This window comes from Sorex fumeus, unplaced genomic scaffold (genome assembly GCF_029834395.1).
Source record: "Sorex fumeus unplaced genomic scaffold, SorFum_2.1 ptg000166l, whole genome shotgun sequence".
In the NCBI taxonomy this organism is placed as follows: Eukaryota; Metazoa; Chordata; class Mammalia; order Eulipotyphla; family Soricidae; genus Sorex; species Sorex fumeus.
The window spans coordinates 387,007-403,437 of record NW_026606223.1 but is presented as its reverse complement, the minus strand read 5'-3'; the positions used below and the strand labels follow the sequence as shown (position 1 = coordinate 403,437).

The window sequence follows — 16,431 nt, the reverse complement described above, 5'->3', positions numbered from 1 at the left end:
GGTTGGGGTTTGGCCGGTCCACCAGAATCCAGAATTTTCCTCCTGTCAAATGTGTCATCTGTCCCTTGAGCAGAAGATCCGCTCCCCTCCCTTGGAGTCACCCTTCCCCTGGGCGGCTATAAATGTGGTCTGTCTCTGGGCACTGCCAGGCGCTCCCCAACAGCCGTGGGTCACTTTCCCTTTAAAGTATTGGAAACTTCCCTTGTAAAAAAATTTTTTTTTTTTAAATTTTGGTTTTGGGTCACACCAGACTGTGCTTAGGACTTAACTCCTTTTTGTTTGATTTTGGGTCACACCCGGTGACACCCAGGGCTGACCCCTGGCTCTATGCTCAGAGACCACCCTGGCCGGGCTCAGGGGCCCCTCTAGGGTGCTGGGGGTGGAACCCAGGTCAGCCCCGTGCCCGGCAAACACTTTTTCCACTATACTATCACCCGGTTCCAGAACTTTCCCTGTATGGCAGGCTCCGGGTGGGCAGATCTCTGGGCTCCAAGGTCAGCAATACTGCTGGGAAGGACCTGAATAGCTGAGGGCTGCTCCCTCTGTGGGGTGGGCGCCCAGCTGCTGGGGGCACCCCCGAGCTCGACCCCCAGTTTCCCACACCCTCCCCGGCCGTGTCAAACACAGAGATGACAGTGACTTGCTTTTATTGAGTTTTGCAAAACATCTTCAACATCATTCTTCATACAAACCTCTGCGAACAACAAGCAGAATAGGAAACGGTCACAGACACCCGAAGGCCCACTGCCCACACCGGGGCCCACCGCGGACTTTACGCCTTGGTTTGTGGGCATAAACATAACATAGTGCTTCTCTTTGGGAAAGTTCCAGGCTCCCCTGGAACGCTGGGGATCCTTCTAACCACGGGTCAGCATTCAGGGTTCGAGTTGGGGACTCTTCCGTACTGTGTGTGGTCGTCAGACCACGGCGAGGGATCCTTTCAATAGCTTCGTCATTTGATGGGTCAATGATGTCTCAAGGAAATGGGGGGAAATCTGATTTTTTTGATTTCTAGTGCTTCTTAAACACGGGGAAGTGAGGGCGGGCTCACTTTGAGTCCAGGCGGCAAGTTCATTTTAAGAACTGGCGGGAGATTGATTTCACAGAGACTTGGAGACAGAGCAGGAAACAGCTCTGAATGGCCAACGGGAAAATCACCAGGAATTACAGGCTTTTTAAAAAGGACCAATTTCTTATAAGCTTTATCAGGTTTTTATGTTGCTGTTCAACTCTGCCAATTAATTAAAACATAAATAATCCACATCGTGCTGGAGAGACAGGCTGGGGACGCTCTGAGAGAGGGTCTCAGAACCCGTCATCGGGCAGGGAGGAAGGGCCCCGGGGCCTTGGTACCAGGGGCAAAGAGAGACTCGGTTGCCGGGGCTCGTTTCAACGGTCACGTGCGGAAACAGGACCGTCTTCTGGGCTAATTCAAAGTGTCAGGGTCCTTCTAAACATCACGGAAAATTCATTTGCGGATGAGGAGACAGGATTCGTCTTTGAGGTATAAAATCCTGAGTATCGGGGCTGGGAACAAGTTTCCCGGCCGGGGCCAAGGCTGAGCCCCCTGGCGTCTGCAGCAGCATCCGTGTGTCCCCCCCCCCCGCCCCCCACCGTGGGCAGGGAGCGAGCGTGTGAAGGAGCCTTTGAGGGCTCAGCCCTGCTATGGGTGGTGGGGGGTGGGGTGGGGGAGAACGGGGTAGAAACAGCCAAACCACCAAACTCGGAGACGCCGGCGGCTGTCACTGCTCCGTGGCGCACAGCATCTGGGCACAGGTGCCCTCCTCCGCCGGGGCCATGGGGGTGGCCCCTGGCCCCCCCGGGCCCGGCTTGCCCTGTGTGTCATCGGTGGCCTCCAGGGCAGCAGCGGCTTGGGGGAAAGGCGGTGGTCAGCGGGTGGCCCCCGGGGAGGACCCAGGGAGGCTGGACTCTGGCATGGAGCCCAGGGATGCGGGACCCCCAGTGCTGGGGGAGGCAGGAGGAGCCCCAGGGTTTGGAGGGAGCACGGGGAGAGACCCCCGGGGGCCTGGGCTGTGTACTGGCCTCACTCCAGCCGCTGCTACTTTCCCGCGATAGTCCTGGGTGGTGGGGGGTCACCCCCACCCCCCTCAGCGCCCCGGGAAACACCGGCAGGTGGCCCCGCTCCCCCGAAACGCTCACCGTGGGCCCCCTCTGCGCCTCCGGGCTCGGCCGCCTTTCTCTTCCGCGTCTTCCTCCCCTTCCCCTTCTCCCCTAGGCACTGCTCCGCGTGCTTCTGCAGGTTGTTCTGGGGGCACACGGCACAGGGTGGTCAGCACCGTGGGGGGCAAGTGAGGAGGACTCAGAGGGTCCAGTGCATCCCATCCATGCCCCTCAGTGACCCGGGCAGCCCCCAGGTGGGGCCCGAGCAGTGCCCCCCACGGGCAGGAGCACAGAAGCGACCCCCACCTGAGACCCTGGACACAGCTGGGAAGACCCCCACCCCATCACCAAAAAGTAAAGCCAAACAATGCAGGCGAGGGTCCCTCTGGGGTCCTGAAGGAACACCCTCCCCCCCCACCCGTTTGCCTGGTCTCCCTCTGGGACACAGCTGGCGGCGCTCAGAGCGCCCCCTGGTGGTGCTCTGGAGTTAGGGCAGGCGGCTGCTGGGGGCCCCCAAGGTGCCCCTTTAAGGGACTCTTCCTGCAGGGACGGGGCTGTCCTGTCCCAAACTGGCCAAGAGAGCCATCTGTCACTCCAGGAGTCACTGCGAGGGCCACTCCTTCCAGAACGCTTCCTTCCGGCCTCTGATGCGAAGCAGATAAGCATCAGGTCAGGGGCACAGGTGGGGGGAACCGCCCTAGAGCAAGGACGGGCTGGACACCCCCACGCCCCCGGGACTCTCAGCAGCACCTGGCAGGGCTCAGGGGACCCTACGGGGCCGGGGACTGAGCGGGACCAGCCCCACCCGGGTCAAGGCGAGCGCCCCACCCCGCGCTCTCCCCCCCCACCCCGGGGGTCTCACAGCTCGATTCTCAAGAGCCGCTGGGGGTGGGGAGGGGAGACACTGGCTGCCTCACGTGGCCGGGTCGCAAGGACACGGGAGCAGCCCAGGGAGAGGCCCACAGCCCGGAAGGGAGGCTTCTGCCCACCTGTCGGCACCGCCCGGCCACTGCCTCGAGGGACCCAAGCAGAATCCCCCAAGGTCACCGCCCCCACAGAAAGCCGTAGGTGGAGCATTAGTGGCCTCCGTTGCTAGCAGCTCCCAGTGCAGCAGGGTCAGACCCCAGGAAGAGACACGGGCCAGGATGTATGCGCCTGCGTGCACACACACACACACACACACACACACACACGCACACACACGCACACACGCACACACACACACGCGCGCACACACACACATGCAGACTCAGAGTACACATACACGTGCACACAGACACACACACATGCAGATTCAGAGTATACACACATGCAGCTCAGCGCGCACACTCGCATGTACACACACGCACACAAACACACACATGCAGACTCAGAGTGCATACACACATGCACACAGACAGACATGCAGATTCAGAGTACACACACACACACACACACACACACACATGCATGCATACATGCAGACTCAGTGCACGCACATGTCCACAGACACACAGACTCACAAAGACCCACATCCAGATGCACTCACAAATACCGACACACGCACGCAGATTCTTCACACCGAACTATGAAACCCTTGGAGAACGGTCCATAGTCCTGAATGCTCGTTCCCGGGCCCGCACACTCGGCGCGGGGGAAGCCTCTGGCGGGCGCACCCGGCGGGAGAAGCTCCTGGCGCAGCTCGGACACTGGAAGGCGCCGGGGGGGCCCCTGGCCTCGTGGTGCTTCCGGTGGTGCCGCGTGAGCAGCGTCTTCCGCTGGAAAGTCTTGCCGCAGACGGCGCAGGCGAACGGCCTCTCTCCGGTGTGGGTGCGCGTGTGCATGACCAGGTAGCGCTCCTGGGGCGGGAGAGAAGGGGGCGTCGCGGAGGGACCCTCGGCCCACCCGGAGACGAGCCTCCCGGGACGGACGGCCCCTGCCCGTGCCCGCCACGCCGTCCAGGGAGCTCCGCACCGGCCACTTGAGGGGCGGGCGGGTGGACACTGAGAAGAGTGCGGGGGGAGGTTGGTCCTTTCCCACCCTGTCCAGAGTCCCCCACGCTTAGAAACCGGCTCTGGGGGCTGGAGTGAGAGCACAGCGGGGAGGGCGTTTGCCTTGCACGTGGCCGACCCGGGTTCGATTCCCAGCATCCCATAGGGTCCCCTGAGCACTGTCAAGAGTAATTCCTGAGTGCGTGAGCCAGGAGTGATCCCTGAGCATCGCCGGGTGGGACCCAAAAAGCAAAAAAAAAAAAAAGAAAAAGAAAAAAAGAAAAAAGAAACTGGCCCTGGCGGGGGGTGGGCGCACTGAAGCAGCAAAGCCCTTTTCCTCCTTCCGAGGGCAGGGGACACGTCATGCCGGAGAAGCCCCCAGGACGGGCAAAGACCCAGCAAGCCAAGAGCAAGAAGGGGCCACGAAGATCACGTGAGCGGCCACTCGAGGGTGGGGACAGGCCAGGAGAGCAGAGGGGACGCGTCCCCTCAGCAGCCCTGACGCTGGCCACAGTCGCCGCCCAGTGACCACCACCGGAGGCCCGTCTCCTGCCCCCGAGTGCTCTCTCCTGCCCCGTGCCCCTGAGGGGGTCCCTGATCTCCCTGCTGAGGACCAGACGCCAGCCCCCACCTCTGGGTTTGCACCTTCTGGAAACATCTGGGGTTTCCTGGCTCGGGACCCCCGTCTGCACCGCCCTCTGCATCTCTCCTGCTTCCCACATCTGAGTCTGGGGGTGCGGAAGATTCTGACCATCATTTTTATTGATTTAATTCAACTCAATTATTTTTTGCTTTTTGGGACACACCCGGCGATGCTCAGGGGTTCCTCCTGGCTCTGCACTCAGGAATCACTCCTGGCGGTGCTCGGGGGACCCTGTGGGATGCCGGGGATCGAACCTGGGTCGGCTGCGGGCCAGGCAAACGCCCTCCCCGCTGTGCTGTTGCTCTGGCCCCTCATTTTATTTTTGTCTTGGGTCACACCCGGACCCGGCCGTGCTCAGGAGTCACCCCCTGGCTCTGCTCTCAGGGATCAAGCCTGGTGATGCTCAGGGTACCAAATGGAGTGCTGGGACCAAACCTGGGCGGGCCGTGTGCAAGGCAAGCGCCCTCCCCGCTGTGCGACCGCTCCCGCCCGCCCCACCTTCACGAAGGGCTCTCAGGGTTTCCCTGGCTCGTCCCACAACGGTAGCCGCAGTGTAAAGTTCCCAACAGCAGGTGGCGCTGCCGCCTCGACAGAGCCCCAGAGCTGGGGTCCACTGCCGGTCACCGATGCGGTTCCTGAGGGCGCCAGGGGACACACCGCTGAGACCTATAGCCACTGACTTCGAAATCGGCGCCGAGAAAATGGGAAAAAATACCATGAAAATCACCTGACCACTTGAAAAGTAAAGGCACCAAGGGGCAAGAGAGGAGGGGGAGAGACAGAGAGAGAGAGGAAAGAAACAGAGACAACGAAAGAGACAGAGACACAAAGACAGAGACAGGAAAAAGAGACACACAGAGACAGATACACAGAGAGAGGGGGAAAGGCGAGGGAAAGGGAGAGAGGGAGGGAGAGGGAGAGAGAGACAGAGAGAAAGAGACAAAGGAGAGAAACAAAGAGACAGAAAGAGACAGTGAAAGAGACAGAGACACAAAAATAGAGATAGAAAAAAAGAGACACAGAGACAGAGACGGGGGGGGAGAGGGGTAGGGAGAGAGGGAGAGGGAGAGATGGTCTCTCGGCTCTGGCTTCGCACAAGGCTGACCCAGCTGGATCCAGCCCCACGAGGTCCCCAACAATGGGCCCTGAGCCCTGCCGGCCCCCAGACCCCCCAAAGAGCAACACGGGCACCAACGAGGCCGCGTCTCTGTCCACAGCTGATTTCAGACCGAACCCGCCAGCCGGTGGCCAGCAGGTGACGCGGATTTACACCTGGGCTGGCTGAAGCTTAGCTGAGTCCTGAGACCCCAACTCACTCACGGGCGCTGGCGCGGACCCTCCCGCCCTTCCTCCGTCTCTGGGGGCACGTGGACATCGAACAGCCAGTGCAAACGCCTCTGCGGTTACACGCTGGGGCGCGGCTGGGATCTGGGGCCGCGTCGGAGGCACCTTTGCACCCCGAGCTCCAGGCCGCTCGGAGGGGCAAGGGGCTCGTTGGAACCCGCGCCTTCCCTGTCCCCGGGCGCCTCCTTCTTGGCCCCTGGCCCCTCACTCTGGTCCCATCCTCACAGGACACAGAACTGTGGCTCGTGGCTCACTGCAGGCTGCCCACCCTGAAGCGCGCGGTTCAGAACTTTCCCCGACTCTCCTCTGTCCAGAATGTGGCCACCGGACCCTCCTCGGCCACCACTCCCCAGAGGCGCCAGGATGCCTCTGCCAGGCCCCGCCGTGACCTTGGGGTACAGACGGATAGGCCCCACCGGGCCCCCGCCCCAGCGGTGACCGTCAGGGTTTGGGCACGGACTTCCGAAGGGGCAGAGGGCCCCGGGCAGCCCTGTGGCCCGCGGCAAGAAAGCCCTGGAGCCACGCGTGGCCGACACTCCCGCCCCGGCCCCGCACCTGCGTGCAGGCGTAGCTGCAGTACTCGCACTTGAAGCGCTTCTCGTCCCGGTGCGTCTTCTGGTGCTGGAGGAGGGCGTAGCGCTCCCGGAAGGCGGCGGGGCAGAAGCGGCACTTCAGCTCGGTGGCCAGGGTCCGGTGCAGCTTCCGCAGGTGCACGCCTGGGGGACAGCGCCCAGCCTGAGCCCGTCCCACCCGGACACCAGGCCCTCCCGGGGACGCAGCCTCAGGGGCCGTCAGGGTGCCGGGGACCCACCTGCCGCAGGGCACGCCGCATGTGTGTATTTGTGTGTGTGTATGAGGGATGAGTGTTGGAGTGTGTATGATTTGATGTGTCTCAGTGTGCATGTGAGGTTTCGAGTTTGTGTAAATGCGTGTTTATGTGTGTATTTGAATGGGTGTGTTTGAGTGTAGGCATGTGTGTTTGAGTGAGTGTATGTGTGCAAATGTGTGTGTATGAGTGTGTGACGTATGTATGTGTGAATGAGGAGGTCTGTGAGTGTGGTTTAGTGTGTATGTGTGAATTGAGTGTGTATGTGTGAATGTGTGAGTGTGACTGTGTGATTGTGTGACTGAGACTGTGTGTGACTGTGTGTGACCATGTGTGTCTGAGTGCTCCTGTGTGACTGTGACCGTGTGACTGTGTGTGTGAGTGTGACTGAGACTGTGTGTGACTGTGTGAGTGTGACTGTGTGTGACTCTGTGTGTGTGTGTGTGCGCACACGCTCAGGCCCCTCTCCACTGCGCAGCTGTCTGCTCACTCACACCTCCAGGAGGGGTGGCACCTGGGTCTCCAGGCTGGCATCAAAGTGACTGTCCCCTCGAGCGCACCTCGTGTTTCAGGCCAACCTAAGCCAGAGGCCAGGAGCCGGGCTCGGGCGGTGAGACCCCCGAGCACGTGTGAGGCCCAGCTGGATTCCGGCCCCACAAGGAGACAGGCATAACCAGGCCCTCCTGCCACCAGCCCTGGGACTCGGGGGGGAGCACACGTCCTCTGAGTCCCCAGCTTGTCCCCTCGGAACAGGGTCCCGGACACAGGCTGGACCTCGGACCCCTGGCGGGACTAGGACATCCCTGGGACCGACAGCCACAGGGTCGCTGCACTTCCACACTCTGGCCACCAGATGGCGCCGCAGGACCGCGGAAGCAGCGGCGGGGCCGGGCAGGTCTTGGTCACTCACGCAAGTCGCTCTTCCGGGCGATCAGGGTGGCGCAGTGGGGACACTGGTGCTTGGAGACGTTGTCGCTGTGCTTCTGCACCAAGTGGATCTTCATGGTGCCCCGCTGCGTGAAGCGGGCCTGGCAGACGGGGCACTCGTAGGGCTTCTCGCCTGGAGCAGGGGCACACGTGGGTGACCTCGGGGGCACATGCTGGACACACACAGGTGGCCTCGGGGACATGGAGATGACCTCGGGGGGACACACAGGCCCGTCCACCGCCACCACCACTGTCCCCACAAGCCCCTGCCCACCAGGGTCCCAGGCTGGTGACCTCTGTTTCCCTCTCGGCCCGTCTCTGATGTTGCCCCCATGACTGTCCCGCTGCGGGTCCTGAGTCCTGTGGCCCAGAGGGGGTGCAGGGGGCGGCTACAGGGAGGCCTGCGGGTGTCCACGTGCGGGGTGGGGTGGGGGCCTGGAGCAGCCCTGCGTGGCGGGGGGGCTCAGATGCTGAAGCCGCGTGGGCCGGGCCGGCCCCTGGCGGGCGGCACCTACCCGAGTGTGTCCGCATGTGGCGCTTGAGTTTGTAGGTGTCCCTGCTGGCGTAGCTGCAGAGGCTGCACGGGAAGGGGCGCTCGCCCGTGTGGGAGCGCAGGTGCCGCTTCAGCTTGCTCGCCTGGGAGAGACGCCCCGGGGGTGGGGGGCTGCCAGCACTGCCCAGGCCGGGCTCGGCCCACCGGAGCCCCTGGCACCAGCGTGCGGGGGTTCCGAACCACCCACGCGACAAAGGGCAGCGGGGCCTGGTCCATGGCACCTCCCGTGACCCAGAGGCAGGACGGAGCCAAGACCCCCAGCGGGAGATGTTGCCCCCCACCCCGGCCCCAGCGCTCGGGGGCCCGGCGGCAGCGAGGCCCCGACATCCTGGGGTTTCAGCTTCTATGGTTTTGATGATTTACTAGAGGGTCCTGGGGGTCCACCCGGAGGCACTCAGGGGCCACCCCTGCCAGTGTTTGGGGGCTGAGCCCCGGGGGCCTGGGTCTGGCCAGGGAGCAGAGCGCCCCACCCCGGGGACAGCAGCCCTGAGCCGCGGTGACCGTCCCGCCGCCTGCCACCGGGTGGGGGCCTCAGCCCCCCACCCCCCGCCCCAGGAGGGGGGTCTCACCTCCACGCTCGCGTACTTGCACAGGGAGCACTTGAAGGGCTTCTCGTGCGTGTGCTTGTAGCGCTGGTGGCGGATGAGCTCGCCGCTGGTGACGAAGGCCATGGCGCAGTCCCCGCACTGGAAGGGCCTGGTCCCTGCAAGAGCCCCGCCGGGCCCAGAGCGGGTCACCCCCGCCCGCCCCGAGGCCTCGGAAACCAGGACGAGCGCGTCGGACCGAACAGGCCCGAGGGAAATCTCGGCCGGGCGCTTGAGGTTTCCCGCCCAAACCGAGGGACGAGAGAGAAACGCGGGTCCCGCCCCGCCCACCCGGCAGCCCACCCGTGTGCGTGTAGACGTGGTTCCGCAGCAGTGTCATGGTGCGGAACGCCTTGGGGCACAGGTGACACACGTGCGGCCTCTCGTCCGTGTGCGTCCTCACGTGGCGGCTGAAGCTGGACGCGCGCGACGTGGTGAAGACGCAGAACTCGCACTGGAAGGTTCTCCTCGCTCCTGGGGTGGGGGCGATGCGGGGTCGGGGGTCTGCAGGAAAACACTCAGGACAACCCACGGTGCCGCCTCCACGCCCGGCCCGGCCGTCAGACGGGGGAGGAAGCTTCCGCCGTCCCAGGTGCGGGTCCCGGAGGTGCCGGGATCCCCCCCAGCCTCCCCTCTGGGTAGGAAACTGCAGCTGCTCCCCTCTCTCCCCTGCTGGGGCACAGAGCTGCAGTCCCAAACTGCGTCCCCTGGTCTGCGGCTGGTCGGAACCAGCTGCGACGCCTCTGTCGGCGCGTCCCGGCAGCTCCGAGGGCCTGTCTCGTCCCGGCCTTCCCTGAACACTCATCCAGACGTGCCCGGGGCAGGGGGGTCCTGTGGCGGCTTGAGGCTCGGGTTTTTTTTTCTTTTTGGGTCACACCCAGCAATGCTCAGAGGTTCCTCCTGGCTTTGCACTCAGGCATTACTCCTGGTGGTGCTTGGGGGACCCTATGGGATGCCGGGGATCGAACCCGGGTCGGCCGCGTGCAAGGCAAACACCCTCCCCGCTGTGCTATCGCTCCGGCCCCCCGAGGCTCAGGTTGGTTAGGCCATCTCCGCTGACCTCCTCAAGGACGGAGACCCCGTGAAGCGTGCCTTCCAGAACACGCTCTTCCCCGGGGGTCCGAGAATGCCCAGCCAGGCGCTTTTGGAGAAGTTCACGACACCCAAGCGGGGGGCCAGAGCAGGAAGAGAGGGAGACGTGGGCCATGCGGGACCCATCCTCGCACAACTGCCACGTAAGGTGCCTGGGCTAAGGTCAGTTGTGGAGGCAAAGGCAAAGGCCCGGGGGGGGGGGGGCTGGACACCCAAGACACGGGCCCTGGGCACGGCTGGGCTCCAGGCAGAACCGAGGTCCAGCCTGAGCTCACGCGGCAGCCTGAGCACCCCGGGCCCAGGGGTCCCAGCGCTGGCTGTGTGGCCAGGAGGGGCACCAGACTCCTGAGCGTGAAACAAAATGGGGAGAATGAACTTCGGGGGACTCTGGGCGTTCAGGAAACGTCACGGGAGCAGGCAGGATTCAATGAAGACACAGGCCAGGCGGAGCCGGGGCAGGACCCGCGGGGAGTGTCACCCGGCTGCATCCTGGCCTGCTCCGGAGCTCGGGGGCGCTGACTCGTGGGGCAGGAAGGACAGGGGGCCTTGCCGGAGAGTCCCTGGGGGCTCCAGTGTCTCTCACCTGACTCAGGACCACTCCTGGCTGAGTGGCTCCCTATGGCCAGGAGGCTCCAGCCACAGATCTGAGAAATAATCCTGCCCAGAGGTGCCAGCAGGGCAGAGGGAAGGCCGGAAGCCGGCTGGGGAACTGGGTCTGGGCTCCCCTTGCCCCCTCTCCCGAGAGCAGTTGAGCCTCCGGGAGGGCAGAGTCAAGCCCGAGCTCACCTGGTCCTCCGGGGGTCTGGGGAGGGAGGCGGGGCCATCCTTGAGCTCCAAGTCCAGCCCCATAAGGCTTTCAGCTCCCCAGTGAAGACTGGGAGAACATTCTGGAAATGAGCAGAGGCTTCCACGGCCAGGCAGAGCCCAGGATACAGACTCGACAGCATGAGTTCAGAAAAGCCACCGGAAGCGTGAGCCAAGGACCAGGACCCCAGGGCGGGGGGAGAGTTTAACTGATACTACGTCTGTTGCCCTGTTTAGAAGACAGAGGAGGGCCCGGGATGACAGTGACAGCCAGGAAGGGCCACGCTGGACAAGAGCTGAGTGCTGACAGCAGGTGAAGGGACGCACCTGCCGACCTCTCAGCAACAAGACTGCAGACATTGACGTGCAGAAGGGGGGGGGGGGGAGGAAGGGAGAACAAAGGAAGGAGGACAGAGGAGAAAGAACAAGGAAGACGGAGAGAAGGATGGGGAGGAGGAGAGGGAGAGAGCGAAGAGGCAAGAGCCAAAAACAAATGAAGGGCCAAGCGACAGCACAGCGGGGAGGGCGTTTGCTTCGCACGCGGCCGACCTGAGTTCGATCGCCGGCATCCCATAAGGTCCCCCGAGCACCACCAGGAGTGAGTCCTGAGTGCAGGGCCAGGAGGAACCCCTGAGCATCGCTGGGTGTGACCCCCCAAAAGCAAAATAATAATAATAATAAGATAAAACAAAAAAATCATGGTCCATTTCAGGAGTTGGAGGCAACAGTTAACAAAAATTGTCTCTGAGAAGCCTCAGTCTTGGACGTGCTAGAGAAGGACCATGACCTGACAGTCTCTCTCTCTCTCTCTCACTCACACACAGAGTGGAAGAGGCAGGACTCACCCCAGGGCCCGCCCAGAAACCCCGGGGCTGAGACCGGGCAGCAGTGAGAGCTGCTGGGGAGAAAGGTTCGTGTGCTGAAGACGGCCACTGGAGAGTGTCCATCGGGAGACAGAAGGGAGAAGGCGGCGAGGGTCCGGGAAACTGCAGCTCCCCGAGCAGACGGGCAGGACGGCGGCAGAGTAACTCCAGCAAGGGCTGCTGGCCATGTCCGACTCTGGGTTGGCCACGTGACCCCGATTCCTCGAGGTGCTCAGAGCGCCTCGTCAATCAACTGAGTCACAGCGGGACAGAGACGCGACGCTGCGGGCTGTCCCCCCAGACAGAGCGCGAGACATTGGCAGCTGGACACGACCCAGCCTGGCGAGCAGCGTCGGTTCCTGTTTCATTTGCGACTCTCGCTCGTGTCCCGTCCGATTTAAGAGGCAGCCACGTGGGGCGCAAGGGCAGCTCGGCGCTGGTGCCACCCGCCAGGGTGTCGAGGCAGAGCGGCGGGGGGGGGGGGGGGGGTCTATCCCCGCCACGGAAACCCAGCACGCACGTGAGCTGGACCCTCCCACCGGGTGTGCGGATCGTAACGTCTCAGGCTCTCCGTGAAAATGACTCACCGAGAACGCGGGAAATGGCCAGGGGATAAAAACGGGACGCCAGATGGTGTTTGTTTGACACAAAAGCCAGTCGTGAGAGAAAAACTGAGAAACAAAACAGACAAAAGACCTACGGGGCGGGGGGGGGGGGGGGGAATGGGAAAAAAAAAAACCGGAGAAACGTGTCCTTGTGTGATCACCTCCGAAGTCAGGAGATGACGCTGCTAAGGCAGAGACCAGCAGAGGCCAGAGACCACGAGAGAACTCCGAGGAGAGACGCCGTGAACCCCGCCACGTGAACACGCAACGGGAAGAGGCTGTGCGCCGACTTAAGCCACGCGGGGTGAGGCGGTTACAGCCACACGATCGCCAAGGGCCCAGGCCACGGGTAAAACGCCCCACCCAGAGGGGCCTGAGCCCCGTGGAGACACAGCAAACATGACACACGTGCACCGAGGGACAGACCTCAAAGTACGTGAAGCAGACACGATGAAAGGGGCCGCGGAAACGGGGCGGACGACTGTCAAAGCACCGTCCCGCAGCCGTGGAAAGAGTGACCACATGCGTGCGCGGGACTCGGGTGCGGTCCCAAACGACACGTCAAGGGGTTGGCGTGATGGTCCATCGGGGAGGGCGTTTGCCCGCGCGCGGCCAGCCCGGGTTCATCCCCGGCATCCCATATGGTGAGCTCCGGCAGAAGTCACTCCTGAGCGCAGAGCCAGAAGGAAGCCCTGAGCAGCGCCCGGTGTGGCCCCCAAATCAAAAGAAAAAAAGTAAGGGGAAAAAAAGGCAGAAATCCTCCACGACGTGCTCTCGGAACACGACAGAGTGGAGAAACCACGGAGGAGGATGGGAAACGTCTCCAACGCGTCCAAGCGAACAGCACGCTCTGAGCGGGCTGACGGGGAAGAACAAAGCCCACAAACACAAAAGACTGTGAGAGGGACCGTGACCCGGCACGGCCCATCTCTGCAGGCGTCCGGTTCCGGCCCCCAGCACAGAGCCCGGGACAGCCCCCGAGCACGGCGGGGTGCAGCCCCCAAGCCAAAAGCAGACGAGGAGCAGCTGCGCGTCCCCAGGGACGAGGCATTTTTCGCTAGAACTAAAAAAAAAAAAAAAGCAAAACTCGGGCTGGGCGGTGGCTGGTGGCTGAGCCCCTGCAGGCCTGAGGCCTCAGACCCCACCGTCCTGTCTCCAGGGGAGGGTGCAGAGAAGCTGCACTGAGAAGGCGCTGCAGGAGGCAGCGACAGAGCCCGACGCCCACAGAGAGGGGAGGAGACACAATGGACGGGCCTCGGGTCTCCCTCCGGAGAGACCCACAGTGACACTGTGGGGCTGGGGTCCTCCTGCAGCCCACCCAGGCTCCCAGGATGCCCAGGCGGGGAGGACCCAGCGCTGGAGGTGCGGGGGTCCATGTGGGGTCCAGCAGGCAGAGGCGCCCGACTGGTCACGGCGTCCACGTCCTCCTTCCTGGCCTCACGGTGATGCCACCCCCGCCCCAGGCTCCCTGGACACCTCCACCACCCGCCCCGCCCTGGGTGCCGGCACCTGCCCAGGCCTTCGAGCCAGCTTCAACGGTGCAAGACCGGGAGGTAGAGGGGTTCAGGCCCCGAGAGGGGCCCCACCATGGGGGGGGGGCTGGCCAGGTTCAGCGACTCTCCCTGGCTGTGCTCAGCAGTGCCCCCTGGGGTGCTCGGGGGCACTACCTGGTGCCAGAGATGGAACTGAGGCCAGCCACACCAGGGCCAGTGCCTCGGAGGGCCAACCTGTGCTCTCTGGCTGTTGGTGACCACAGCCAGAAGCCCACCGGGCTCAGGGGCAGCGGCCAGTGGGTGCCGGAGCACGTGGGAGGCCCCTGAGTCTGGTCCCTCAAGAACAGGTGGAGTGTCCTAATGTCCCCAGGCCTGCCCGGCCCACTCATGGCTGGGAGTCGCCCCGAAACACAAACCGTGACCACCCGGAAGCTCCGGGACCATGAGAGGGGGCCACTGCCCGCCTTCTGCCCCTACCCTACACACCCCCTACTCCCCCACCCCGCACACCCCACTCGGCCTCCCCCTCCCCCCCTCCCCACCCCCTTACCCGCTGCCGCTGTCGACGCGCTGGCCGGCGGCGCGCTGCTGCCCACGGCTGGGGTGGGGCCGGCCGCTGCCCCGGGCGCACGCTGGGCCCCCTGCACGTCCACCTTCACGTTGCAGATGGTCAGCACGATCTCCTCGTTGCCTCCCTCCCCGGTGCGGGCCTCCAGGAGCAGCAGCTGCGCGTCGGCCAGCTGGGCCGGGCCGTCCACCCTCCCGAGCTGGAACCGGGTCGGGGTCAGCGCGGCCGGCGCGGGCCGGGGGCCTCGGGGACACGCGGCGGGCAGCTGCGGCCCCCACCTCCCCCGGCCAGGGCGGGCGTGGGCCGGGTCCGGCCTGGGGGCTTGGGGGGGGGTCGGCGCGCCGTCGGGGCCAGCCTCGGAGGTCCGGGGGGCCACCCCGGGCGGGGGTTCCTGGGCTCCCCGGGCGCCCCGCCCCCCCGCCCCCTACCTCGAGCACGGCGGCCAGGCTGCGGTCGGGGGGCGCGGCGGCCCCCGAGGGCTCCTCCAGCACGCGGAGCTGCAGCAGCTGCAGCGGCGCGGGGGGTCCCGCGGCCGGGGGCCCCTCGCCGTCCGCCGACGCGCTCAGCACCACCTCCTGCGCCACGTCGGGCACCTGCAGGCCGTCCTGCGCGCCCCCGCGGCGCTCGGGCTCCTTGATGTGCGTGAAGGGGGCGCCGGGGGCTGCCATGGCCAGCGGCCGGCCTGCGGGGACAGCGGCGCGGGGCTCGGACCGGGCCGGACCGGGCCGGGCTCCGGCTGCACGAGGCCCGCGGGCGCCCCGGGGCGGACGCGCGGGCACGCGGGAGGCCAGCGCCCGGCAGGCTGCAGCGGGGACCGTGCCTGGAAGATTCCAGAAAGGTCCCGGAACCCGCCGGCTCGCGCGGGGCCGCCTCCGGCCCCTGCACCGTCCAGGCCAGGCCGGGCGGGGGGCGCCGAGCGCGCTTTCCAGCCCGTGCACCCCTCGGCCCCGTCTGGCGTGCACCCCCTCGTGCACCCGCTCCCGGGGACCCCGAACGCTCGCCCTGCCCGCCCTGCGCCCCCCAGGCGGCCCCTCACCCGGAGGCGTCGCCCTGGCACCTGCCCGCCCCGCCCGGGGCTCGCCTCGTGCTGCAGCCGCTTCGGGCCAGACCGGGTGAGCGCGAGGGCTGGCGCGCAACACGCATGCGCAGGCTCGCAGGGCGGGGCTAAGGGCGGGCGGGGATTGGACGGGAGGGCGGGGCTAGTGGTGGGCGGAGATTGGGCGGGTGGGGACGGGAGGGGCGGGGCTAGTGGTGGGAGGAGGTGGGATGAGCGGAGCTGAGAGGGGAGGGGCTAAGGGTGGGCGGAGATTGGGCGGGAGGGGCAGGGCTAGTGGTGGGCGGAGATCGGACGGGTGGGGGCGGGAGGGGCGGGGCTAGTGGTGGGTGGTGGTGGGATGAGCGGAGCTGAGAGGGGCGGGGCTAAGGGTGGGCGGGGATTGGACGGGAGGGGTGGGGCTAGTGGCGAGAGGAGGTGGGATGGGTGGAGCTGAGAGGGGCGTGGCTAAGGGTGGGAGGAGATTGGACGGAGGTGGGGCTAGTGGTGGGAGGAGGTGGGATGAGCGGAGCTGAGAGGGGCGGGGCTAAGGGTGGGCGGAGATCGGATGGGCGGGGTGAGAAGGGCGGGGCCAGTGGAGGGCGGAGATGGGGTGGGCGGAGCCTCAGGGGGCGGAGCTAAGGGTGGGCAGGCCCGCCGTTCAGAGGGGCGGAGCCAAGCTAGGGCGGGGCAGAAGACTTGTGGGGGCCAGGAGGGAAAAGAGTGGCCTGCAGGGATGAGGGCTGGTGGGGATGGAAGGGGGCAGCCGGGACTTGGGGGTGGACACAGAGGGGCAGGGAGAGGGCACTGCAGGGAATGCGGGGCACGTAAGGGAGGCCTGCAGGGGTGCCGGAGGGAAGGGCCCGCCCAGGGTGCTGGGCAGCTGAGGCTGGGGTCTGGATAAAGGGGTGGGGGCCTGCACAGGGTGCTGGGACTCGGAGGGCGGCTTTCCAGAGCAGGGTGGGCTCAGGGATGAGCACCGCGGGGGGTGGGTGCCGGAGGATG

The 16,431-nt window shown here is 65.1% G+C and overlaps 1 protein-coding gene across 1 annotated transcript; it reads right to left on the bottom strand.

Annotated features, from left to right (window-relative positions):
- Nucleotides 1-1,742: 1,742 nt before the first annotated feature.
- On the bottom strand, nt 1,743-15,061 carry CTCFL (CCCTC-binding factor like). The gene is made up of 10 exons (XM_056107464.1): nt 14,822-15,061; nt 14,376-14,592; nt 9,272-9,472; nt 8,954-9,087; nt 8,347-8,467; nt 7,815-7,964; nt 6,634-6,794; nt 3,777-3,959; nt 2,161-2,266; nt 1,743-1,870 (listed from the first exon to the last, which is right to left on the bottom strand). Exons 1-10 carry the CDS (start codon nt 15,059-15,061, stop codon nt 1,743-1,745), a joined length of 1,641 nt encoding a protein of 546 aa, XP_055963439.1.
- Between the last annotated feature and the right edge of the window lie 1,370 nt (nt 15,062-16,431).